General features: G+C 38.3%; 3 protein-coding genes across 7 annotated transcripts in view; 2 read left to right on the top strand and 1 right to left on the bottom strand.

Moving 5' to 3' along the window:
• Positions 1-15,652, top strand: part of CEBPZOS (CEBPZ opposite strand) — a 26,700-nt gene extending 11,048 nt beyond the window's left edge. For 2 of the 3 annotated variants that reach the window (XR_006215934.1, XR_006215933.1), the window contains 2 exons: positions 7,485-7,576; positions 8,688-8,765. The gene's annotated coding sequence lies outside the window, so the exon portion shown is untranslated. Of the gene's footprint in view, positions 1-7,484; positions 7,577-8,687; positions 8,766-15,565 lie in introns of those variants that run through there. The other variant, XR_006215932.1, reaches the window with a different exon arrangement.
• The window catches only part of CEBPZ (CCAAT enhancer binding protein zeta), a 22,730-nt gene extending 6,798 nt beyond the window's left edge, over positions 1-15,932 (bottom strand). The window contains exons 1-10 of one of the 2 annotated variants that reach the window (XM_007082416.3): positions 15,714-15,932; positions 11,984-13,470; positions 8,643-8,874; positions 7,891-8,071; positions 6,833-6,921; positions 3,942-3,995; positions 3,270-3,372; positions 3,098-3,166; positions 1,631-1,697; positions 476-576 (exon numbers count right to left, since the gene is read on the bottom strand). In XM_007082416.3, coding sequence (XP_007082478.2) covers positions 476-576; positions 1,631-1,697; positions 3,098-3,166; positions 3,270-3,372; positions 3,942-3,995; positions 6,833-6,921; positions 7,891-8,071; positions 8,643-8,874; positions 11,984-13,470; positions 15,714-15,878 — 2,548 coding nt within the window. In that variant the 5' untranslated portion in view covers positions 15,879-15,932. Of the gene's footprint in view, positions 1-475; positions 577-1,630; positions 1,698-3,097; positions 3,167-3,269; positions 3,373-3,941; positions 3,996-6,832; positions 6,922-7,890; positions 8,072-8,642; positions 8,875-11,983; positions 13,471-15,205; positions 15,299-15,713 lie in introns of those variants that run through there. The other variant, XM_042982151.1, reaches the window with a different exon arrangement.
• NDUFAF7 (NADH:ubiquinone oxidoreductase complex assembly factor 7) overlaps positions 15,915-26,386 on the top strand; it is a 26,517-nt gene continuing 16,045 nt past the window's right edge. Inside the window, exons 1-2 of one of the 2 annotated variants that reach the window (XM_042982159.1) lie at positions 15,915-16,064; positions 16,358-16,518. In XM_042982159.1, the coding sequence (XP_042838093.1) occupies positions 16,010-16,064; positions 16,358-16,518 (216 nt within the window). In that variant the 5' untranslated portion in view covers positions 15,915-16,009. The remainder of the gene's footprint in view (positions 16,065-16,357; positions 16,519-26,386) is intronic. The other variant, XM_042982160.1, reaches the window with a different exon arrangement.

Below are 26,386 nucleotides of genomic sequence, written 5' to 3'. Positions count from 1 at the left end.
ATCTATACGATGCACAAGAAAAACAAACTCAATGTAAGCTTTTCTAATTTCCCATTTTTTGTTTTAGCCTAAATATAGATTAAAATTTTTCTAGTTCTGTGGATCACAAAGGTAAAACAGATGAAACAGCAGACTATTGCTACGAATAGTGCAAGGAGATTATTAGTAAGAGTAACAATGGCTTCTCTTTTATAAGAGATTAGGCCTTAAGAAGGAATACATACCATGTAAATACAAACTTATTTTTCCCATTAACAGTCCATGCACAATCCCATACATTTCTCTGGAGCAAGTGTAGGTGAACTACCATATGCCACCAAGGTACTTCTCAATCCTCTGTTGTCATTTTCATGGCATTCTTAGCTAAATGATTTATCTAAAACTAAGATTATTACTACAACTAATATTCCAATATTCTAAAAGGAAATAGAAATAGGTTATTTTACAAATTGAAGAGCTGACAAAAACAAATTACCAATCATCTTTTCAAATTCCTCATCGTCCACATCTTCTATACTTTCTTCATCTGCATTCCGTTTTTGTTTCTCCTTAACAATAGCAACCTTTTTATAGTATCTAAAATAAAATAGATGTTATATATTTGATAATTTTATGAAAGAGCCCATTTAACTATAATTAAAGCACCTATGACCAGTGACACAAACAAGTGTAAAAACTTAACTCAGCTGGATATAAATGACTAAAATTTGCATTTATTGTAGAAAAAGTTTTGAATTAAAATAGAAGCCTCTGGATGTGAAGTATAATACATTTCAAAGATTTCATAAAAACACTTCATCTTAATTAAACGGCATAGTAAAAAGTTGTTTTAGCATCAACACTAATGATCTAAGTGTTAGAATAAGACCAACTGTGACTCTAGAGAATATCTAATCACAATATTTTATGTCAGATGCATCCTCTTACAAGGGTACAGTGAAACATGGTATTCTGCAAATGGGATCATACCCTCAAAATTCTTCACACAAAATGTTTTTTAAAAATCAAATCAAATGGAATTAACCAATCAGATAATGATAACAGTACTAGTAGGTTTAGGACTTCTCTCTATAGCAGCACAGTGAATTTTGCTAATTCTGCTTAGAACCATGTTTTAGACAACTTACTCCTGAGTTGCTTATTATGTTAGACTGGTAATGATTTAAAGCCTATAAGACAATTACTATATTAAAAAAATAAAGATAAGTTTCATAAAGTCAAGAGTCATAAAAAATTCCCCCAAATTTACTTGCTCTTAAGTTTCACTTACATATCTTTTTTTTTTAATTTGAGAGAGAGAAAAAGCGAGTGAGACAGAATGCACACAAGCTGGGGAAAGGGGCAGAGGAAGAGAATCCCAAGTAGACTTGACACTCAGCAGAGCCCGAGGCAAGGCTTAAGACAAAATCAAGAGTCAGACGTTCAGCCAACTGAGACACACAGGTGCCCCAGATTTCACTTAGATATCTTAAGATTAGCAACTGAATGATTTATAAATTCCCTTTGCAAAACAACAAAAAACCTACTTTCTAATCTTTTCAAGACACACTTATGTTAATGAAACATTTTATGGAATCTAAAAATTTCAATTTTAATAGTACCCCAAATGAAACTGTATTAAGTATATTACCTGTAGAAAAATAGTTCATCCACTGGTATTTGGCTTTCTTCTTTTGCAAGGAATTCCTTACTGTTCACTACGAAAACAGATTAAGACAAAAATTTTATTAAAGTAATCCTTTTTTATGTTATTCAAGCTCTTAAGACTACATACAGCATACCTAAACTCTAAAGTCTCAAAATGTTAAGGAAGATGGACAGAAGGCATCTTCTAGTGCATAGAACAATCTCTGGAAAAGTCTGAGTGCAGAAGACCCAACATTTGAAACTATTTGTCAGCTACAATGAAGTATGCAGCCACCAGTGCATCACAGAGAAAGAACATGGTTCTCTCATTGTCCTCCAACTGCATCTAGGATCCCAATTTCAAGAGAAAATTAGAGTTCTCTTAATCACTTTAAACTTGACATTTTCATCTCAGAAAAAAGACAGTAATGCCTGCCATTCTGGAACAGGAAGTAAACGTAAACAGAATTATCCACAATTTTACATAATACTAAGACGGAAACTAAGGAACAAGAACAAGGCACTATAGGAATATTAGTTTTCCCTCTTCACAATAAAATTTTCTAACTCCTCTTGATTAAAAGCAGATTTGGGTCAATTCTAACTATTAACTTTGGGCAAGTCCATTTACATCTCTGGGTCTTTGTGAAATCAGTTGGGAATTAAATGATTTATAAGGTACAAATTAACCCTAGTCTCTGAACAAAAAGCTGTGACTTATTATATAAAGAAATATCTGAATACAGAAACAGAATCAGGTCCACAAGATGGGTACTCAAAACCCACAGAAGGTTATCAACTAGTTTAAAATGATGCTTTGTGGGGCGCCAGGGTGGCTCACTTGGTTAAACATCTGACTCTTGATCTCAGCTTAGGTCATGATCTCAGTTTGTGGGATCGAGCCCCACGTTGGGCTCTGCTGCTTGGGGATTCTCTTTCTGCCCCTTCCCTCCCCTACTCTTGCATGCGTGCGCACATGCTCACTCTCTTTCAAAATAATAAACATTAAAAAAAGGGGAGAAACCTTTAAAAAAAATGATGCTTTGTGACAAAAGCAGTTGTGGGTTTTCTGCTGAACCCATATTAGAGAGCTTAAGATGGTATTTAACTATGAAAGATAGTTATATATGTGTGTGTGGGGGGGTCATCACCAATAAAGCTATAGATGATACAGAAATGGCAAAATATTGATAACTGTTCAAGCTGGTGACAGTTATAGGTGGTTCATTATACGATATGTGTATTTACTCTGGATATGTTTGAAACTTTCTGTAATGTAAAAAAAAAAAAAGAAAAGAAAAGAAAAAGCCCAGTCAGACGTGGTAAACTCGCGAATACATACACATTTTTGGGAATAAGAGATGGATAATGTCTCTGGTGCTCAGTTTTATTCTGGTAAAGTGGAGGAAAGAATAACACAACTTATGTATTATTGACTTGTTCATTTCAACTGTCCAGGCTTGATGCTTACCAGCAAGACTACGAACATCCTTCATAAAATGTTTTCTTTTTGGCTGCATCACAACACTATCTGTGTTTTCTGAAATGTAAAATCAAGACAGTGCAATGTAAAACCTAGTTGTATGCTCATTTTATTTATTAAATATCAACACTGAAAACCAAATAATTAAATAGAAGCATACCTTTGCCTTTATGTGGCTTTGGATTTCGGTATACAAATCGATCTAAGAATCTCATTAATGTAAAATCCTGGAGTGGGTCCCCTGAATACTGAATATGATTTCCCTGAAAGGCGGAGAGGGTGGGAGGATTAAGAGCTTAACTCAAGTTATATAGATGCATCCAGATAAGAAAAAAAAAAAGGAAAAACACAATGCACAACGGCACAAATATGCCATAAATGATGGTTCAAATATCCGTCTCATCTCTCTTTACTTGAAGAATTACACACACACTCATACATACACATATGTACTTTATGATGCACTGCTGACTTTATCAATAGGCCAATGATATTAATACTATAGGTCATCTAACTATTAACCAGGAACCAAACACTGACGTGGCAAACACAGCAAATGGGAAAGGAATGGGCACTCTTTCCTCAGGAGACAAGCCAGAATGTAGTTAAGTAATGGCTGAAGTTTTCTAATATCCTGTATTTCCTTCCATTCACCTCAGAGTGGGAAGACTTATCTGCTGGACTGTATTAGACAAGCCACTGCTCCTTTACAACAGCAGAAAATGTTTATGATTCTATGTGGTAGACAGAAAACAGTGTATGGCCAATTATTGATTATCTAAAAGTAGATTATTTATTCTTATTTCTTATCTTTGTAGTATTTTAGACTTACCTGAAGGATAGTCTTTGCAAAAAGGGCAACAGAGGGATGAAAATGCTCAGATAGCTAAAAAGAAAAATGTGAGCAAAGTCAACTTTTACTACAGTAAATCCAAAAAACTGAAACTTGAGCCAATACATTAGAGAACAATGATTCTCAAAATTTTGGTCTCAGGAGTACTTTATACATTTAAAAGTCAGGGACCTCAAGAGCTTCCTTAATTTAAGTGGGATATATCTACTGTTATTTACCTAATTAGAAACTACAACAGAAAACATTTTTTTAAGTTTATTTATTAATTCTGATAGAAAGCCAGATACGGGATTGGAACTGTGAGATCATGACCTGAGCTGAAACCAAGAGTCAGATGCTTAACCAACTGAGCCACCCAGCCACCGGCAAAAGAATTTTAAGTTTTTATTTACTTAAATAATCTGTACAGCCAAAGGGGGGCTCAAACTCGACCCGGAGATCAAGAGTCACACGCTCTTCTGACTGAGCCAGCCAGGTGCCCCACAACAGAAAAATTTTAAACAACTGTTTACAGTCAACTTAAAATAACAATGAGCCTATTATACATTAACGTAAATAACACAGTTTATCAAAAGTAAGTTTTTCAGGATAAGTAACTATTAGAAGAGCAGAATTATTTCACAGTTTTGTAAAACTATTCAATGGCTAGCTTAATAGAAGACAGTGGATTCGCATACATGCTTCTGTAGTCCATGTTATTTTTAGTTGGAAGTATATGAACGGTCTTTCCTCACACAGATACACAGTTGGAAATAGGAGGGTTAACTAATAGTCTTTCACATAATTGTGGATTTTCTTCTTTGCTACTACACCCGAACTGAAGATTAGTTGCAATATGGAATCTGAAACCATTATCAATCAGCTTTTCGTACTTGCTGCTTAAACTTAGTCTACTTTGAATAGATCTCTTATTCATGACTTTGTAACACTGTGCATCAGTCATTTGGAAAATACTGATTGAGTTATGTAGTTCTTCCAAATGCTGGTTACATTATCACAAAAATTACACTGGTGGTATCCCACTGATTTTATCAGAAAAGTTTTTACATATTGAGAAAATGTCTAGTTCAAGGTGGTGGTTACAAGATTTCTAAACTTTTAGTCTTTGCTTAAAGGCTTGAATTTTAGGGGTGCCTGGGTGGCTCAGTCAGCTAAGCGTCCGACTTCAGCTCAGGTCATGATCTTGCGGTTCATGAGTTTGAGACCCACACTGGGCTCTGTGCTGACAGCTCAGAACCTGGAAACTGCTTCGGTTTCTGTGTCTCCTTCTCTCTCTGCCCCTCCCCGCCTGCACTATCTCTCTCTCAAAAGTGAATAAACATTAAAAAAAAAAAAAAAAAGCTTGAATTTTATCACTGACCATAAATACTGTCAGCTGTTTCACTTGAAATAAGAGATTCACTTCATTCACTTTCAAGAAAATGTCTCCCAAATACCCAAATCTGAATAACCGGTTTATCAGTCAGCCAGTCTTTCATGAAAAAAGCAGCTAGTTGAGCTTACAACAAACTACACATGTACTTTTCCTAAGACAGGAGAAAACCTTCATACTTACTTAGGTATGCACAAGTGTGTTATGGATTCTTGCTGTATATGCACACAGAAAACATAAAAAGACATGTACTCTAGGGTAAAGATCATCACTAATTTTTCCTGTTTCATCATTCCTATGTGATACTGGCTTTTTTTGGTTTGTTTTGGAAAGTAAGTGGTAATGAAGAATATAATGGCCATGAATGCAGTATGGTGCTACTGTCTCTATGTGTGCTAAGGCACAAACAGTTTTATCCATTTTAATATCAGTACCATGGTCAACACAGTTACAAAGGCAAATAATGTGCCTTGGTATCACTATGAAAGTAGCTGTGACCTTGTAGACTCATTGAAAAGGTGTGAAGGACACACAGGAGTCTATAATGAAGCACTTGTTTAACCAAAGGTATCACAGAAAGTTTATCGGATTTATTAATTCCTCTAATGCATTTATTTAAAAAAACTTTTTTTTAACATTTATTTATTTTTGAGAGAGAGAGTGTGTGAGCAGGGGAGGGGCAGAGAGAGATGGAAACATAATCTGAAGCACACTCCAGGGTCTGAGCTGTCAGCACAGAGCCAGACACGGGGCTTGAACTCAAAAACTGTGAGATCTTGACCTGAGCCGAAGTTGGACACTTAATGGATGGAGGCACCCAGGTGCCCCTTCTCTAATGCACTTAAAAAGTAACTATATTTGTAAATAGTTCTATCTACACAAAACTTCTCAGGAAGATCTAATGCATAAAGGAAAATCCACCCTTTATATAGAGTCCTTATATGCAATAACCTGCTAAAAACACAATTTCTTTTATTAATATTATTAAGATGTTATATTTATTATTTATTAATTTTGCATGCGCATTATTTAAGATTTTCTACATGTGAATGTAGAAACGTATAAATGCGTAAATTTAGGGATGCCTGGATGGCTCAGGTGGTTAAGCATCCGGCTCTTCATTGCAGCTTAGGTCATGATCTCACAGTTCATGAGTTTCAGCCCTGCAGTGGGCTCTGCGCGGACAGTGCAGAGCCTGCTTGGGATTCTCTCTCTCCCCTCTCTATGCCCCTCCCATGCGCACATGCACACTCTCTTAAATAAACTTAAAACAAATAAATAAATGTGTAAATTTAACGTTTAGCAGAGGCCACAGAAGTATGAGTTATAAAGCATTACAGCTGGGTGACATACTTCAAATTGCTTCCTTATGCCAATTAACTAATTAAGTAAGTAAACACTATCATTTACAAGAAAAATGGAAACTTCCAAAGTGTTAAATCCATGAGGGCAAATAGAAAGCACTACTGAATTAAAAGACAATTTAAAATTACTTTACCTTTTTGAGTTCCCAAAGACTTGTGTTTTCAGCTCCACAGAACAAAGGGTTTCTACTGAATGGATCATAGGTCTTTAACTTTTTGCCACCTGAGAACAAAAAAATACTATTTCTCAAATGCTTTATTCCCAGCCCAAGAGTTCACTAAAAGCTATCACCATTAATGTTGTCTCCAATTACTATAATATGTATGTGTATATGTAACTGCAATTTTCAACATTCTTAGCCAGGTATCTACCTAGATTAAAAATTCTAAGCCCCAACGAGAATTAGTTATGGTACCCAAAATAGCATTTGCTACCTTGAAACAGCAAACTGAATAAACCAGGCAGCAAAAGGTACCCAAATCTGGGTCAATTAGGTCATTAGTGTTAAAATGGCAAATAACCTGACGATGAAATACGTCTAAATTCTTTCAGAACTTTAAGAGCACTGAATATTTGTTATTAAATTATGTGCAAAAATAATTCTCACTCTGAACAAGTTTTACATTATCTTCATGTTTGCAGAAACTCAGGATCAAAAATGTAAGAGAACTTTCAGAACACATCACAATGTCTCTACTTCACAATGTACATGCTCATCATCTTTCTGATGGATTCTTTTAAAAACTTTCCTGCTTGCTATCATACTTCTCTTTTACATTTCACAGGCAAACTGAAGTCTGGGGAGATGAAATAATTTGACTAAGAGTCCCACGACAAGTTTGAAGAAATGGATCTGGCCCATTTCTTAATCTCCAAGGTTAGTGTGCTTTTCTTTTAGAGCCTCAAATGAAGAGGCTGCATTTCCAAAAGGTATTTGCTTTAATTTTTAAGATCTAAATTACTTTAAAATGTGCTATTATCTATACTATTAATAAACGTATCAGTGATTCACTATATTAAAAATTTAGTTCTAAGTTCCTGAATATATCTGGTTATAAAAGCTCTACTTTAAAAAAAGAAATACTGAGGTCTTCTAAAATGGTATACTATTAATTTCTATTAAGATCAAAGGGGAATCCAATTCCCTGGTTTAAAAGTTCAAGAGAAAAATTTGAAGATTAAGAAACTCACCTTTCAAATTATCAAAGTGCACCCAAGAAGCAGACTCTGATTTTTTTGTCCCCACAGGACCGTCAGACACAGTTTCTTCTGTCTCAGCTTTTTTTACTATATCTGTTTCTTTATCTGCATCAGTGAATTGTTCTGTGTCTTCATCATCTCCTATGTCAATAAATTTCTCTTCATCAGACTCCTAAAACAATGTTTTAATAAATGTACATTAATCAGCTGAAAGTCTGTATTTAGTTAAGTGAGGGAGTTCTGAAGAAGATCCACTTATTGCAATAATGGTGAAACATGAAAGTTCCATCAATCAAATTCATAATGAGAGGATTCCATGTTCTTTTTCCTAAATGTAAAAGGAATTAAGTTTTCAATTCCCTGAAGACTTTGGGGATTTTTTTTTTGTTTTTTTTACATGAAAACATTCAACCCTCAAATTTCTGACGTTTTATAAATAACCCTATGAAGTAGGTGCTGATATGTCTATTTCACAACCAAGGAAACAGGTTTAAGAGATCTACTAGCTCTGTAACTATCTATAACCACCTCACATAATTTTAGTTTAGTACAGTTTATTATGAGTAAAGGATCAAGCAACATGCCCACCTAGTAAACTGTACACCTGGGATTAAAATCTAGGTCTGTCCAAATCCAGGACTCACACTTGTTCATGCTCCAGAGAACTAAGTTATTGAAGCAAAGAAGAAAATACCAATATATTTCAGAACCCACTCGATTTAAAAAGCAGTTGTGAAATATACCGGATGATCATCTAGTTGGCTTCTTAAACCTGGTTTTGCTTTAAGGATCTCCGACACAAGATATAAAGCTCCACATATGAATGGTGGCATCTGTTCGCAAGTAACTTGGAGTAACCTCTTCACAAAAGCCTTGACCCTGCGCAACACGATGTCCGCTTTCAGAGACTTGTAGACAAGATTAAGAAACATGGCTTGCTTAGAACACAACATCAACCCTGGATCCAACATCTTCCTATAAAACAAAAACAAGAGCAAATATTTATTCATAAAATACCTCCACAACCAGCAGCAGAGGCAGCTGCTAACCTCATCTTAGTTAGGGATAACCTTCCTGTTTATTTTACAACAAGAGACCATTTCTGGTAAAATGGAAGTCAATGACCAAAACAGAAAGAATGATGATCTTGGGGGTGTCGGGTGTGTGTGTGTGTGTGGGGGGGGGGCGGGAGTTATCACAGGAGAAAGACTTTTTGTGGGTTTCTTTTCCAAGTGTTTCTCCATTCTCTAGGATAACAGCCTAATTTTTATATAGATACAAAACTGTACATGAAAGGCTAATCCAAAACCAAATAATGAAAACTGACTTATGAAAGCAGTAGACTAGACCAGGGCTCTTCCTATCCTTGTAGTACTACCTCCTACCTGGGGACCAGAGGCAGCCTCGACATACTTCTAATGAAAAACATACATGTAGAGTAGAAAACCGAACATGATACTTTTATAATTCTCTCTTTATCCTAGTTGCTGAATCCTAGAGATGCTTCAACTGTTCTTGCCCTCCAGACATTAGGATATCCAGAATTAACACAATCCTTGGTATATGCTCATGTGCAGTATTACTTCTTACTCTAAGCACTTCTATTAACTTTTTCCCGTTAATACTAGAAATGGAAATATTTGATCTTGTGAAACATTTTCACATTGCTCTGCATACCCAGTTTTCCCCATTTGTCAGTTCTGTAATTCTGGTGATATTCTGAGATCTCCTATATTATCTAATCTTTGATATTCAATTTTCTCTCTTCACATTTAAAATTTTCAGTATTTCCATCTGTTTTATGACTCATTTTTTAAAACACTTAAGAGTTTAGATAGGTGTGTCCCCACCATTTGGCAGAGAACATGCTCTGGAAGTTTTTGATAAATCGTATTTTTGTAAACGAAATCATCTGTTTCCTTTATCCTTCAAATAATATTAGGGAATTTTTGTTTATAGGGAATTCTGCTTAAATAAAATACTATAAGAAGGCTTAGATGCCCTTTGAGGAGATCCATCTGTGAGAGCTCCTGGCAAGCAATAACTTAAAGAATTTAAGAATGTACTCCTCAGATATTAGACTGTTGTGTTAAACACTGAGATAGTAAATGGATATTAGAAAAATATGTTTCCAATAGACTTTAAACGTTGTCCAAAAGGTTCTTGTGACCATCAAAAGTTACAAAAAAAAAACCCCTAGGACCCTGAAACCTCTACATTTTCAGTCCTGGAACTCTTTCCAAAGTAAAGAAGTTTTTATTACTTAAAAAAATTGTAGACTCTAAGGAGTTATGGAAAGGACTCTTAGATTTTCTTTAGTTTACCAGTGCAGTCAGTACTGTGCAACATTATGAATTCCCAGAGCTCGCAGACTAGGATTTGCCATCTCAATTGGCCTTGTCATGTCTGTGTGATTTTGCACAAATCACTGTACCTCACAGACTGGAGAGGTGTTAAAGAGGAAGAAATTCATGTGAGTAACATTAATAACAATAGCAGCCAACACTTGCAGAGCACTTACTGTATATGAGGCATTATTAAACACTTAACATACATGTGAAGATTACATGGATTAACATATACATGGACTCAATAAAGCCCCAGTTCTGTCATTTTTTAGCTATGTAACCTTGGGAAGTTTTAGAACAATTAACCCTACAGGATAGGTGCACTCCTTTCCATTTTACAGACACACTGGGCCACAGAAAAATGGGATCAATCATGTTTACCAACAGGGTTTTAAAGAGGATTAAGTAATTTGTCCAAAGTTACATAGAAAACTAATGGCTGGGACTCAAAGCCAGGCACTGGGTCTTAAGTTCAAAATACTAATTAGCACATTGTATTTCTTATAAAATACATGTATGTAAAATTAGTAAAATGAATTAGAAAGGAACATAGGGGTGCCTAGATGGCTCAGTCAGTTAAGTGTCCGACTCTTGATTTCAGCTCAGGTCCTAATCCCAGGGTCGCAGGACTGAGCCATGCGTCAGGCTCCGTGCTGGGTGTGGAGCCTCCTTAAGTTTCTGTCTCTCCTTCTCTCTGCCCTGCTCCCCCACTCACGCTTTTTCTCTAAAAAGAAAAAAAAAAAAAAAAAAAAAAAAAAGGAACATACAGCTTGTTGGTATACTTGAACAGTTCCAAAGTGTTTGTTTATACACTGTTCAAAATACCACCCCTCAATAGCTGTCAGGACAACTGCAAAATTCAGTAAACAAAATCTTAATTCTAATAACTAAAAAATTCCCAAAATGCAACCCTAACCCTTCCTAACAGACTTTCTTTTTTTTTTTTTTCATAACAGACTTTCTTATGTACCATCTGTCTTCCCCATTATAAACGTAAGCACCTCTAGGAGTAGGAATTTTGTTCAGTGCTATAGCTGGAGCACTTATAACAGTGTCCAGCATATAGATGGCACTCAAAAAAAAAAATTCCTGTTGAATGAATTACTAAATGGCTGTGTGAAGGGCAGGGGGAAGAAATATAGGGCTGAGGATGGGAGTGGCAGGAAATTTTAACCGCAGTTCTAATTTTTTAAATTTCCTTTACTTTTTAAAGTTTATTTTTGAGACAGAGAGGGTATGCATGTGAACTGGGGAGGGGCAGAGAGAATCCCAAGCAGGTTCCTCGCTGTCAGCATAGAGCCTGACATGGGGCTTGATCTCAATGAACCACAAGATCACGACCTGAGCCAAAACCAAGAGCAGGATACTTAACGGACTGAGCTACTCAGGTGCCCCAGCAGTTCTAATTTTTTAATATTTGAAAGATTTAAAACAAATATAGCAAAATGTTAAAGTTGAAATATTAGGTGGTAGGATATGGATGCTTTCTTTGGGGAGGGTATTCTTATGAATTTTAACAACTTCTTAAAACAAAAAGTAATGTATGCAAAACATTTAACAGTTTTCCAAGAAGGAAACAAAGATTAAGTGACTTACTCAAAGTCGGTGATTAGCAAGTTGCTGAGGAGGGTGGCCTAAAATCCAGTTTTCTAAGTCTTTTTCCCCAAAGTGGGGCACAGGTGCTGTATATTAAATCACGTTATTACTAAATCATGTCATTAATGGTATGTACTTACCTATATAATGCTGCATAATATCGATCTGATATTGTCTGCTGAGAATTCATTACTTGAAAAAGCAACATTAAAGCCTGGACGCTGGTATTAAAATTCACAACATGTAGCACTTTAAAGAGCGTGTCAACCTGCTCCCTCACTTTGTCATCACCAGTCTGGGCATAAGGGTATGCTCTGTTTACTCCTGTTAAAAGGGCACTAAGCATTTTTGATTCAATATCTTTTTTCTTGATACAAGTCCGAAAAAAACAAAAATAAAGAGTAATTAATTTATTAGCTAATTCACTTTCTTCATGGGAAAGGACCATTTGATTTAAAAAGCAAATTGCATAATATTGTGCTTTGGAGCTGATATTTGAGCGAAAGAGCAGTCTTTCTACTTCGCCACATACAACTCCTTTCATATTTGGATGTTTAGAAAGCAAGGTCTCTAACAGATGGGAGGCTTTTGTGGCTATTCTGTTCTGAGGATCTCCCAGTTTATTTACCACCTGCACAAGAAGAGCCTTTTCTTCCTCTGGTTTGTTGCAAAGAAGTTCATGAGCTACCACGAGGGCTCGAGTTTTAGTGGCCACTAATGAATCATGACTTAAAGTTTCTAAGACCTGCACAAATTCAGCCACTAAATGTTTCAGCTGGTGTTCAAAATACCATAATATCAGCCTTCTATCTCTTGAGTCCTTATTGCCACTGGACAACTGTTCCAGTTTGTTGAAAGGATGCTGGCTGAAAATCCGTAGTTTCCGACTGTCTGGCAAAAGGTCTGTAATCAGTAACTCTTTGAAAGTATCCAAAGCCATGAGGCACTGCTGTTTGCTACCCTTCTTTTTAACAAGGCTCACAAGAGTTTCTACAAACTGCAGTGTGTGAATAGCATCATCCTGAATAAGAAGAATCATGGCTGCCATCCTGTCACCTAGCGTCCCTGATGACACAATTGCCTTCATCCAGGTAGAAGCAGCTCCCTTTTGATTATTTGTCTTATTTTTGAATAAGTTGATTTCATGCTCATACAATTTCTGAGCTAAGGTTTTGTACTGAGACACAACATCCCGAGGCTGGGGTTCCAAAGAATACTCGTTGCTGTATTCTAGATCATACCATTTGCCTCCAGGCTTGAGCAACAATGTCTGTCTCTCACAAAATTCAAAGATGTCCTGTTGTTTATCTTTCTTAACTTTTGGTGTGGCACTGTTGTTCTCACCAGAATGCTGTTCTGGCCTCTTCTTATTCTTCACCTTACCGAGTGATGTCCTTTCACTTTCTGCTGCGTTTTGCTTTTTTTTATCTACTTTAGATTCGCTTGCATTTTCTTTTTTAGCTGGTTCATCTTCTTCAACTAAGAAAGCTTTTGCATACTTGGCCAAACTAAGATTTTGAATAAATGCTTCTAATTCACCTTGCTGAAGGTCATCAATTGCTCCTTTTTTGCCTCCATCCACCACTTCCTCATTTTCATCCAAGGTAGCCAGCATAAGGTAATCTTGCTGCATTAAAACATAAGAAAGTTTAAATTACAAATCCAACAGTTTAGGTAAGTTTCAAAAGTTAATTTGAAATCTGTATCTTCAAAAGCAATTAAATTCAATTACCATGGTATTGCCTGGGCTCCCACCCCACAACCAAATAAATACTTGATGAATTAAAGATTTATGTGAAAAATAAAACCATAAATAGGAGGATGCACACTGTAATTCAAATAATTTCAGAGTAGAGAAAATCTTTCCAAATCTGACGTAAACTGCAGGCCTTTAAAGGCAAAGATGGGTATGATTGTCATTCATAGAAAACATGCAAAAGTCAAAACACAAATATGGGGAAAAAAGTAATGGCAACTGACATCAAAGTAATTGGGCTTAATATTTAATACAAAAGTTCCTACATGTCAATTAAGGAAGTGACAACCAAAAAGAAAGATTTGCAAAGGATATAAACAAATGGTTCACAGAGAAAAATGTATTTTTTTCAAAATATGAAAGGATGCTCAACCTCACTGACATTAAGAAAAATCCAAATTATGGGGCGCCTGGGTGGCTCAGTTTGTTGGGTATCTGGCTTTGGCTCAGGTCATGGTTTCACGGTTCATGGATTCGAGCCCCACGTCAAATGAATCTGTACTGTCAGCACACAGCCTGCTTCAGATCCTGTCTCCCTCTCTGCCTCTACCCTGCTTGTGTGCACTCTCTCCCCAAAATGAATAAAACATTAAAAGAAAAATAGATTTAAAACCACCACGATTTTCTAATGTGTCAGATGAGCAAAGATAAAATTATGACAGCTGGTGCTGGGGAGAGTGTGAGGAACAGGCATTTTCCTACATGGTTGATGGAAATGCAAACTAGCACAACCTCTATAGAGGGCAATTTGCTACCTTCAAATCAAAATACAAGACACACTTCCTTCGATCCAGCAGTTCCATTTCTATCAATTTAGGTTATACATAACACTACAATGTGGGAAAGGATTTATTTTCAAGGTATTCACTGAAGCATTATTTAAGATAGCAAAAAGTTGACAACCCACAATAAATGGCTGGTTAGACAGATTAAACAACGATTTATGCAGGCATAAAACCAATAAAACCAGTGACACAACTGCATATACTGATAGGGAAAAATCTTCAAGACAGCAAGAAAAAAAAGACACACAAAATATTATACAATATGGTATCTTTTGTGTAAAAAAGAACCTGTGTTGTGTGTTTGCTTGGAAGATATCCAAGACACATAAAAATAATGGAAAGGAAATTGCATGGCTGGACATAAAAGTGGGAAAGACTTTTTACCGTGTACTCCTCCTTTTTAAGAGAACCTTTTTGTAACATCGGAAATATTATATATTCAAAAATTAAATACAACCCAAGTACAGGGAAAATTGTCAATCTGCCCCTGTAAATTGCATTTCTCCTGCCCCCATGTCTCCCCCTCCCCAAGCTATAGTCTCAAACATTTACTAAAAAAATAAGCTAAATTCTGCCAGGTATTTGCTCCAAACCTTTTAAGGTTTTCCATCAAACCCAGAGACAGGCCTACATTCTTACCTCTCTTACTTCATTTTTTACACTCTCTCCTTACCTCACTGGGCCTCAGCTACACTTGACATTTTTGTTGTTGAGAGAGCAGCATGGCTCACTCCTTTCTTTCCTAGTTTTATGCCTAAACATCTCCGTGATGAGTTCCCGATCACCTCATGTGAAACTGTTACGCCCTTCCCACTCTTTACCCTTTTCTGATTTTCTTTTCTGGTTTTCTTTTTCTCCGTGGCACTACTCAGCATCCGACGTTCTATGCATTCAAAAGTTGGTTACTGTTTCTTTTCCTTAATTAGGATGTAAATTCCAAGAGCGCAGAAGGCTTCTAGAGCGCACAGTAAACACGTGCATGTACTCCGTGAGGACAGAAGTTAACGTTCCAACCGCACTGGAGTACAGCACACTGATGCCACGATGTCAGGACCCAAAAAAGGTCAGTCCTCTCTGACCTAATGGAGTGCCAATTATCCATCAGTGAAAATGAGTGACCTACATCCTAAGAAAGGCCACAGCGTAAACACGTTCAATTCTAAAGCACTCTTCTCTCGTAGAGAGCAGTGGAAAAGAAGTACAGGAAGGGCACAACACAGTTTCGAAGCTGGAATCGGGGTTCAGGACACCCTCCCACGCCACTCGCCGGATCACTTGCGAGTCCACCCCGGGCGCCTCTGTCCCCTTGTCTGAGTCCGAGGCCATTACCTTGGTGCCTCCAAGCCGTAATACTTCCTCCAGAGAGAACCCATTTTCGGCTTCATCGTTATCCTCTTCGCTGTCCTCGTCCGGATCTTCTACTGCCTCCTCTCCGCCCCAGGGCCGCTTGGCATGGAACTCCAAAGGCTTCCTGGCGGCCGCCATTACCAGCATTGCACGCGCAAACAGCCCAGAGCCTCCTTTCGTTTGCCTGAGTGACGTACTTCCTGCAGGGGCGGGCCCTCTCCCGGAAATGGCTTTACTCCACACCCCGGGACTGCGCGCTGCAGCCTGCGAAGTTCGGCATGAGAGTCCTTGCAAGGGTAGGCGTGGGGCCGCTGTGCTCCGCGGCTCGCGCGGGTAAGCGTTCGCCTCGCCGGAGCCCCGGTTGCGGTAGAGACTGTCTGGGGTGCTTTCCTCAGTTGGGCGCTCCTGGGGTGCAGGACGCCTCTTGGGGGTTTTGAGGTGCAGACGAGTCCAGCCTCAGACCCCAAATGGCTGCTCGCGGGCACTGTGCGTTCCTGCCGGCGCCTGGTGGGCTTGCTTCGTGCGAGGTTAAGAGTTAACGCAGCTGCTTCGGAAGCACTCAGGCTGCTTGCACTTGCAGAGAAACTAAGATTTTTTTCATGGTCCCGTTTAACTGTTTTTCGCAGTCATTCCCTGTTTTTGGAGAGGGAAATACTTCAGTTCCGGGAGAGAGCCGGCAGAAAACCAGGTGACACCAATGCTGCGGCATCTTGTGTACAAAATCAAAGCAACTGGCCCCATCACTGTGGCTGAGTACATGAAGGAGGTCTTGACCAACCCCGCCAAGGTACCAGTCGGGGAGCCCGAGGACCAGGCCCTGCTCTAGCGGCCTTGAGGTGTGAGCTAGGAGGGGTGTGCACAGGGAAGCCCCAAGTCCAGGCAGCGGTGGTGCCTTCTGCAGGGGAAGAGCCACTCCCACAGACCTGGAGATGGAGAATTAGTGTCAGGTGGTTAGGGATGGAACAAGTCAGTGGCAGTGCCATAAAGAAGGGAGAACGAATTCCAAAGCTGTTCAGGAGGCAGTGTAACCCACTGAATTTAGGAAATGAGGACGTCTTTCCTACCTGGGCTGATTGATGGTAGCTGGTGGTATCATTTCTCTGGGAGAAGGGAATGTAGAAGGAGAAAGAGCAGTAGCCTCTTTAAGAGGGAGAGAAAGGACAGAATTCAATCCAATATATGAACCTGAAGTGCAGACGGGACTTAAGTGGAAATCTACAATAGGCATCTGGAATTACGAATTTAGTCCTGGAGTATTGTCTGTGTTGGGATGGCATTAGCAGGCATTGGAAGCATATTCTGGGTTTCCTTTTTGGGAATGGAAGGTCTAGGTCTTTACGCTTCAAGGATTAAGCACTGCCCCTGCTCTCTGTCCTGGATTTCCTTCTCTGCTCAACAAAGCCACTTGGTGAAAGCTGGGGTCCTTTTGGTTTAGAATGTTTTACCTGTTGGTGGATCGAAATACGAAATCTGGACTTCTGGGGTTTGTTTGGCCTATTGCTGTTGGATGTGGTGAAGGCAGGGATCCTTTCATACCTGTACTCAGTGCTACCACATACCAACAGTTCACATAGGGAGAAACTTTAGAACAAACATTCTGTGTGTTAGAGTGAGGGTTCATTCATCATTGATTCAGGCTCCAAAAGGGCCAGGCACTATCTCAGGCACTGGGAATACTGCAGTGGACAGTGGAACATGGCACTTATGTTCTAGTGAGGAAATGATCTATAAATAAGGAAACAAGATAATTATAAATTGTTGCAAGTGCTTCTGAAGGCAAGGAAAAGAAGAAAAAAAAAAACCTCAACAGGTTGGTGGGGTTGAAAATAAGTGGTGCAGTGGGAGTAGGGGTTGTAAAAGTTCCCTTGGTAGGTAGGTGGCCAGGAAAGGCCAGATGGTTGAGATGGGCCAGCCTGGCAAAGAACTGGGAGTGAGTCCCCGAAGGAGGAAGGGGAAGTACAAAGTTTTGGAGCTGGCCAATGTCTTGGCATTCACAGAGAAAAAAAAAGGCACCAGTATGGCTGGTGGGTGGTGACTGGGGGTGGCAGGTAATGGTGAGGAAAGTAGATGAGTTTGAGGGAGGAGCCAGTTCATTCAAGGCTTTCCTGGAATTTAGACTTTTGTGTTAGTGCAAGGGGAGAACATCAGGAGGTGCATTTGATGCATATTGGTGATGACATCCAGGCGGAGACAGCAAGTGAGCAGCTGGCTGTAAGGGTCTAGAGTTCTTGAGAAAGATTGGATATGCATATATTAATTTGTTCACCAGCGTATGGATGGTGTTAAAATCCAAGGAATCTGAAATAATATATTTAGAGAACCGAAGGTTACCCTGGATTAAGCCTTAAGGAAACTCTTTGAATTTAGAGTAGAGGCTTTTTTTTTTTTAAATCAGCCTTAATTTTTATTTAAAATTTGTTAAACCTTTTTTTTTTTAATTGGAGCATAGTTGATACAATGTCACAGTAGTTTCAGGTGTACAACATGGTGATTTCGATGACTGTACCTTATACTATGCTCACCACAAATGTAGCTACCATTTGAAAGTAGAGTTTCTTAACCTAGGGATCCTTGAATAGAAACAGGGGGCTGTGACCTTGAATGGGAATAAAAATTACACCATTTGCATTAGCTTCTTTTTTTCCCCCCATTTTTACTGAGAAATAATTGATGTACGTCACTGTATAAGCTTAAAAGGGGTACAGCATGATGGCTTGATTTGCACGTTGTGACATTACCACAGTGAATTCAGTTAATATCCACCTTATGTAGATACATTAAGAAGAAAGGAAACAAAAAGGGAGAAAAATTTTTTTCTTGTAATGAGAACTCCTAGGATTTACTTTCTTTTTTTTTTTAATTTAATTTTTTGTTTTTTAAAATTTACATCCAAACTAGTTAGCATATAGTGAAACAATGATTTCAGTAGATTCCTTAGTGCCCCTTACCCATTTAGCCCATCCCCCCTCCCACAACCCCTCCAGCAACCCTCAGTTTGTTCTCCATATTTATGAGTCTCTTCTGTTTTGTCCCCCTCCCTATTTTAAATTATTTTTGTTTCCCTTCCCTTATGTTCATCTGTTTTGTCTCTTAAATTCCTTATGTGAGTGAGGTCCTATGATTTTTGTCTTTCTCTGACTAATTTCACTTAGCATAGTACCCTCCAGTTCCATCCACGTAGTTGTAAATGGCAAGATTTCATTCTTTTGATTGCCAAGTAATACTCCATTGAATTCATATACCACATTTTTTTTTTTTTTTTTACCACATCTTCTTTATCCATTCATCCTTTGATGGACATTTGGGCTCTTTCCATACTTTGGCTATTGATAGTGCTGCTATAAACATGAGGTTGCATGTGTCCCTTTGAAACAGCACACCTGTATCCCGTGGATAAATGCCTAGTAGTGCAATTGCTGGGTCATGGGTAGTTCTGTTTTTAGTTTTTTTGAGGAACCTCCATACTGTTTTCCAGAGTGGCTGCACCAGCTTGCATTGCCACCAACAATGCAAAAGAGATCCTCTTTCTCCACATCCTCGCCAACATCTGTTGTTGCCTGAGTTGTTAATGTTAGCCATTCTGACAGGTGTAATGTGGTATCTCATTGTGGTTTTGATTTATATTTCCCTGATGATGAGTGATGTGGAGCATTTTTTCATGTGTCGGTTGGCCATCTGGATGTCTTCCTTGGAGAAGCGTCTATTCATGTCTTTTGCCCATTTCTTCACTGACTTACTTGTTTCTTGGGTGTTGAGTTTGATAAGTTCTTTGTAGATTTTGGATACTAACCCTTTATCTGATATGTCATTTGCAAATATCTTCTCCCATTCTGTCGGTTGCCTTTCAGTTTTGCTGATTGTTTCCTTTGCTGTGCAGAAGCTTTTTATTTTAATGAGGTCCCAGTAGTTCACTTTTGCTTTTGTTTCCCTTGCCTCTGGAGACGTGTTGAGTAAGAAGTTGCTGCGGGCAAGATCAAAGAGGTTTTTGCCTGCTTTCTCCTTAAGGATCTTGATGGCTTCCTGTCTTACATTGAGGTCTTTCATCCACTTTGAGTTTATTTTTGTGTATGGTGTAAGAAAGTGGTCCATGTTCATTTTTCTGCATGTCGCTGTCCGGTTTTCCCAGCACCACTTGCTGAAGAGACTGTCTTTATTCCATTGGATATTCTTTCCTGCTTTGTCAAAGATTAGTTGCCCATACGTTTGTGGGTCCATGTCTGGGTTCTCTATTCTGTTCCATTGATCTGAGTGTCTGTTCTTGTGCCAGTACCATACTGTCTTGATGATTACAGTTTTGTAGTATAGCTTGAAGTTTGGGATTGTGATGCCTCCTGCTTTGGTTTTCTTTTCAAGATTGCTTTGGCTACTCGGGGTCTTTTCTGGTTCCATACAAATGTTAGGATTGTTTGCCCTAGCTCTGTGAAGAATGCTGGTGTTGTTTTGATAGGGATTGCATTGAATATGTAGATTGCTTTGCATAGTATCGACATTTTAACAATATTTGTTCTTCCTATCCAGGAGCATGGAATCTTTTTACATTTCTTTGTGTCTTCTTCAATTTCTTTCATAAGCTTTCTATAGTTTTCACCTCTTTGGTGAGATTTATTCCTAGGTATTTTGTGGTTTTTTTGTGCAACTGTAAATGGGATCGATTCCTTGATTTTCTGTTGCTTCATTGTTGGTGTATAGGAATGCAACTGATTTCTGTGCATTGATTTTATATCTTGCAACTTTGCTGAATTCATGAATCAGTTCTAGCAGTTTTCTGGTGGAATCTTTTGGGTTTTCCATATAGACTATGATGCCATCTGCAAAGAGTGAAAGTTTGACCTCTTCCTGGCTGATCTGGATGCCTTTTATTTCTTTGTGTTGTCTGATTGCAGAGGCTAAGACTTCCAATACTATGTTGCACAACACCGGTGAGAGTGGATATCCCTGTTTTGTTCCTGACCTTGGGGGGAAAGCTCTCAGTTTTTCCCCATTGAGGATGATATTAGCATTGGGTCGTTCATATATGGCTTTTATGATCTTGAGGTATGATCCTTCTATCCCTACTTTCTTGAGGGTTTTTATCAAGAAAAGATGCTGTGTTTTGTCAAGTGCTTTCTCTGCATCTATTGAAAGGTTCTTATCCTTTCTTTTATTGATGTGATGAATCATGTTGTTTTGTGGATATTGAACCAGCTCTGCGTCCCAGGTATAAATCCCACTTGGTTGTAGTGAATAATTTTTTTAACGTATTGTTGGATCCGGTTGGCTAATATCTTGTTGAGGATTTTTGCATCCATATTCGTCAGGGAAATTGGTCTATAGTTCTCCTTTTTAGTGGGGTCTCTGTCTGGTTTTGGAATCAAGGTAATGCTGGCATCATAGGAAGAGTTTGGAAGTTTTCCTTCCATTTCTATTTTTTGGAAAAGCTTCAAGAGAATAGGTGTTAACTCTTCCTTAAATGTTTGGTAGAATTCCCCTGGAAAGCCATCTGGCCCTGGACTCTTGTTTTTTGACAGATTTTTGATTACTAATTCGATTTCCTTACTGGTTAAGGGTCTGTTCAAATTTTCTATTTCTTCCTGTTTCAGTTTTGGTAGTGTATATGTTTCTAGGAATTTGTCCATTTCTTCCAGATTACCCATTTGATTGGCATATAATTGCTCATAATATTCTCTTATTATTGTTTTTATTTCTGTTGTGTTGATTGTGATCTCTCCTCTTTCATTCTTGATTTTATTTATTTGGGTCCTTTTTCTTCTTGATCAGACTGGCTAGTGGTTTATCAATTTTGTTAATTCTTTCAAAGAATTTTGTTAATCAAATTTTGTTAGTTCTGGTTTCATTGATCTGTTCTACTGTTTTTTTGGTTTCGATAGCATTAATTTTGGCTCTAATTTTTATTATTTCTTGTCTTCTGCTGGTTTGGGGTTTTATTTGCTGTTCTTTTTCCAGCTCCTTAAGGCATAAGGTTAGGTTGTGTATCTAAGATCTTTCTTCCTTCTTTAGGAAGGCCTGGATTGCTATATACTTTCCTCTTATGACCGCCTTTGCTGCATCCCAGAGGTTTTGGGTTGTGGTGCTATCATTTTCATTGACTTCCATATACTTTTTAATTTCCTCTTTAACTGCTTAGTTAGCCCATTCATTCTTTAGTAGGATGTTCTTCAGTCTCCAAGTATTTGTTACCTTTCCAAATTTTTTCTTGTGGTTGATTTCGAGTTTCATAGCATTGTGGTCTGAAAATATGCACGGTATGATCTCGATCTTTTTGTACTTAGGGCTGATTTGTGTCCCAGTATATGGTCTATTCTGGAGAACATTCCATGTACACTGGAGAAGAATGTATATTCTACTGGTTTAGGATGAAATGTTCGGAATATATCTGTTAAGTCCATCTGGTCCAATGGGTCATTCAAAGCCATTGTTTCCTTGATGATTTTAAAAAAAAATTTTTTTTAACATTTATTCATTTTTGGGAGACAGAGACAGAGCATGAGCGGGGAAGGGGCAGAGAAAGGGAGACACAGAATCCGAAGCAGGCTCCAGGCTCTGAGCTGTCAGCACAGAGTCCGATGCGGGGCTCAAACTCATGAACTGCGAGATCATGACCTGAGCTGAAGTCAGACGCTCAGCCAACTGAGCCACCCAGGCACCCCTCCTTGTTGATTTTTTGATGAGGTGATCTGTCCAATGTTGTGAGTGGGGTGCTGAAGTCTCCTACTATTATGGTATTACTATCAATGAGTTTCTTTATGTTTGTGATTAATTGATTTACATATTTGGGTGCTTCCACATTTGGCACATAACTGTTTACAATTGTTAGGTCTTCTTGCTCTGTAGACCCCTTGATTATGATATAATGCCCTTCTGCATCTCTTGATACAGTCTTTATTTTAAAGTCTAGCTTGTCTGATATAAGTATGGCTACTCCAGCTTTCTTTTGTTGACCATTAGCATTGTAGATGGTTCTCCATCCCCTTATTTTCAATCTGTAGGTGTCTTTAGGTCTAAAGTGGGTCTCTTGTAAACAGCATATAGATGGGTCTTGTTTTCTTATCCATTCTGTTACCCTATGTATTTTGATTGGAGCATTGAGTCCATTACATTTAGAGTGAGTACTGAAAGATATGAATTTATTGCCATTTTGATGCTTGTAGAGTTGGGAGTTTCTGGTGGTGTTCTGTGGTCCTTTCTAATCTTTTGTTGTTTTTGGTGTGTGTATGTGTGTGTGTATATATATATATATATATATATATTTTTTTTTTTTTTTTTTTTTTTTTTCATCTTTTCTCTCCTCAGAAAGTCCCCCTTAAAATTTCTTGCAGGGCTAGTTTAATGGTCACAAACTCCTTTAATTTTTGTTTGTCTGGGAAACTTTTTATCTCTCTTTCTATTCTGAATGACAGTCTTGCTGGATACAGAATTCTTGGCTGCATATTTTTCTGATTCAGCACACTGAATATACCCCGCCACTCCTTTCTGGCCTGCCAAGTTTCTGTGAATAGGTCTGCTGCAAACCTGATCTGTCTTCCCTTGTATGTTAGGGACTTGCTTTCATGATTCTCTCCTTCCCTGAGTATTTTGTGAATTTGACTATGATATATATGCCTTATTGATGGCCAGTTTTTGTTGAATCTAATGGGAGTCCTCTGTGCTTTCTGGATTTTGATGTCTGTGTCTTTCCCCAGGTTAGGAAAGTTTTCCACTGTTATTTGCTCACATAACACTTCTACCCCTGTTTCTCTCTCTTCCTTTTCTGGGACCCCTATGATTCTGATGTTGTTCCTTTTTAATGAGTCACTGATTTCTCTAATTCTTAAATCATGCTCTTTTGCCTTAGTCTCCCTCTTTTTTTCTGCTTCGTTATTCTCTATAAGTTTGACCTCTATATTGCTGATTCTCTGTTCTGCCTTGTCCATCCTTGCCGCCGCTGCATCTATCCATGATTGCGGCTCAGTTAAAGCATTTTTAATTTCATTCTGGCTATTTTTTACTTCATTTATCTCTGCAGAAAGGGATTCTAATCTATTTTCGACTCCAGCTAGTATTCTTATTATCATGATTCTAAATTCTGGTTCAGACATCTTGCTTGTATCTGTGTTGGTTGAATCCCTGGCTGGTGTTTCTTCGTGCTCTTTCTTTTGGGGTGAATTCCTTTGTTTTGTCATTTTGAAGGGAGAAAAGGAATTAATGAGGTAGAAAAATTGAAATTAAAAAAATTAAAATTAAAAAAATATTGAAGTTAAACATTAAAAACACACACATACACACAAATCAAATAGATGATGCTAGATCCTAGGTGTGTTTTGGTCTGGGTGTTGAAAGTGGTTTGACAGATTAGAGAAAAAAAAAGGGGGGGGGTGGAAATCGTTTGAGAATTTGAAAAAATGAATACACTGAAGTAGACTAAAATGAGATGATGGGGGTAAAATAGAATTTGAAATAATATGCACAAAAATCAAGAATATAGGAGAAAAAATTAAAATATTTTTAATAAAAGTTAAAAATAAATATGAATTTTTTCATTTTCTGTATTTAAGAAAAAAGAAAAGAAATGAAAAAGAGAAAAAATAAAAATCGTTTGAAAATTTGAAAAAGTGAATACACTGTAGTAGACTAAAATAAAATGGTGGAAGTAAAATAGAATTTGAAAAAATTTACATAAAAGCCAAAAATATAGTAATGAAAATTAAATAAGAAAATTTTTAATAGAAATTGAAAGTAAAAATGAAGTTTTTCTGCATTCAAGAAAAAGAAATGGAAAAGAGAAAAAGAAAGAAAAAAAGATTGTATAAAAATTTGAAAGATTGTATGAATACACTGAAGTAGACTAAAATGACGGAAGTAAAATAGAATTTGAAAAAATTTACACAAAAGTAAAAAATATAGTAATAAAAATGAAAGAAAGATATTTTTAATAAGAATTGAAAATAAAAATGAGTTTTTTCTCTTTCTGTATTCAAGAAAAAGAATTGTAAAAGAGAAAAAGAAAAAGAAAGAAAATTGAATAGATGAACCTGCTAACAGATTGAAATAGGACTGAAATTGTTTCATTTTCCCCTAGAAGTCAGTCTATGTAGCTCTTTATAGTCCATAAATTAAGCCGGTGGTGAGACTTGTGTTCTTGAAGAGCAAGGTTGGCCCAGTTGGGTGGGGCTCAGTGTAACAGCTCTGCTCTCCACTAGATGGCGCTGCTAGCCTACTGGGGTGGATTGTTGCGGCACTTGCAGGTGCATATGCGCATGCGCGGGAGTGGAGAAAATGGTGCCTACCAGCTACCCAGTCTGTTCTCCCGGATCAGCAATCGCACACCCATCCTCTGTCTTCAGCTCTTGTCCACTCCCCGCTTTTTCACTCTCCATGATCAGGCCCCAGGCAGTACCTCTCTCCCAAGTTTTGTCTCAGATGCAGCTGTTTTCCCTGGCCCCTTACTTCTGAAGGACTGTGGCTTTGACCCATTCTGCCCCTCTGCAGGATGGTCTCACCAAGCAATAGCCGAATGAGCAATAGCCGAATGAGCAATGGCCGAATGAGCAATGGCCGAACGTCATCTGCACCCAGGAACGCCTGCTGTACCCTGCTGCTGCCGATGTCCTGAGGCTGCAGCCAGGTGCAAGCCCGTCCCAGAACATGGTTGCAAGACAGTGTAGCAGCAGCATTTCAGGGATTATGGAAAATCACAACACACATCTGGCACCAGGCTTCACTCTCAATGGCCTTGCCCCAGCACCAGCGAATGTGGCTGCCTTCTGGGGTCTACTGGGACCAGGTGGCTTCAACAGTCTCTACCAAATGTCCTTTCATCAGTGGAACCACTTTTCCCTGTGTGGCCCGAGAACCTCCTGGACCCCACTCTGTTCCTGGGGTCCTTCCCACCAGAGCACCGCCAGGTATTGAGCGGCTGAGTTGCAGCCTTTGTGCTCCCCTTGTTTACAGTCTTAATGGAATTTAAACCCTTTCCTTTCTCCCTTTTTAATTTAGTCCCTGCGGCTGTTTCCAATTTTTCACTTTTTCCTCTAGCTGCTTTTAGATACTTTTAGATACTTTTCCCGTATCCCCCCCCCCCCCGCCCCCGGTCTCCGTCCTCTCTCCACCCGCAAAAGTGGTTCCCTACCTTTCGCGGCTTCTCGCTTCCCAAGTTCAGCTCTCCACACCGTGTGCCTGCTGAATTCTGTGGTTCAGGCTGTGCAGATTGTTGTGTTAATCCAATCAGTTTTCTAGGTGTGTAGAATGGTTTAGTGTTGGTCTGGCTGTATTTCGTGGACACGGGACACGCAAAAAGCTTCCATGCACTTCCGCCATCTTGGCTCCTCCCCTCTCTTTAACATTTCTTGTCAGGCCGGTTTGGTAATGATGATCTCCTTTATCTTGTTTTGGAAATTCTTTGTCTCTCCTTCTATTCTGAATTTTAATCTTGCATGGTAGAGTATTCTTGGTTGTAGGTCTTTTCTTTTCAGTGCTTTTAATATAGCATTCCTTTGTTCCCTGTAAAGTTTCTGCTGAAAAATCAGCTCATAGTCTTATGAGGTTTCCCTTGTATGTTACAGTTTTCTCTTGCTTCTTTAAAAAAAAAAATTTTTTTTTAAATGTTTGTTTAGTTTTAAGAGAGAATGAGCTGGGTAGGAGCAGAGAGAGGGAGACACAGAATCCAAAGCAGACTTCAG

Source organism: Panthera tigris, chromosome A3 (assembly GCF_018350195.1).
Source record: "Panthera tigris isolate Pti1 chromosome A3, P.tigris_Pti1_mat1.1, whole genome shotgun sequence".
NCBI classification, from domain to species: domain Eukaryota; kingdom Metazoa; phylum Chordata; class Mammalia; order Carnivora; family Felidae; genus Panthera; species Panthera tigris.
This window is presented reverse-complemented; position numbering and strand designations above follow the sequence as displayed.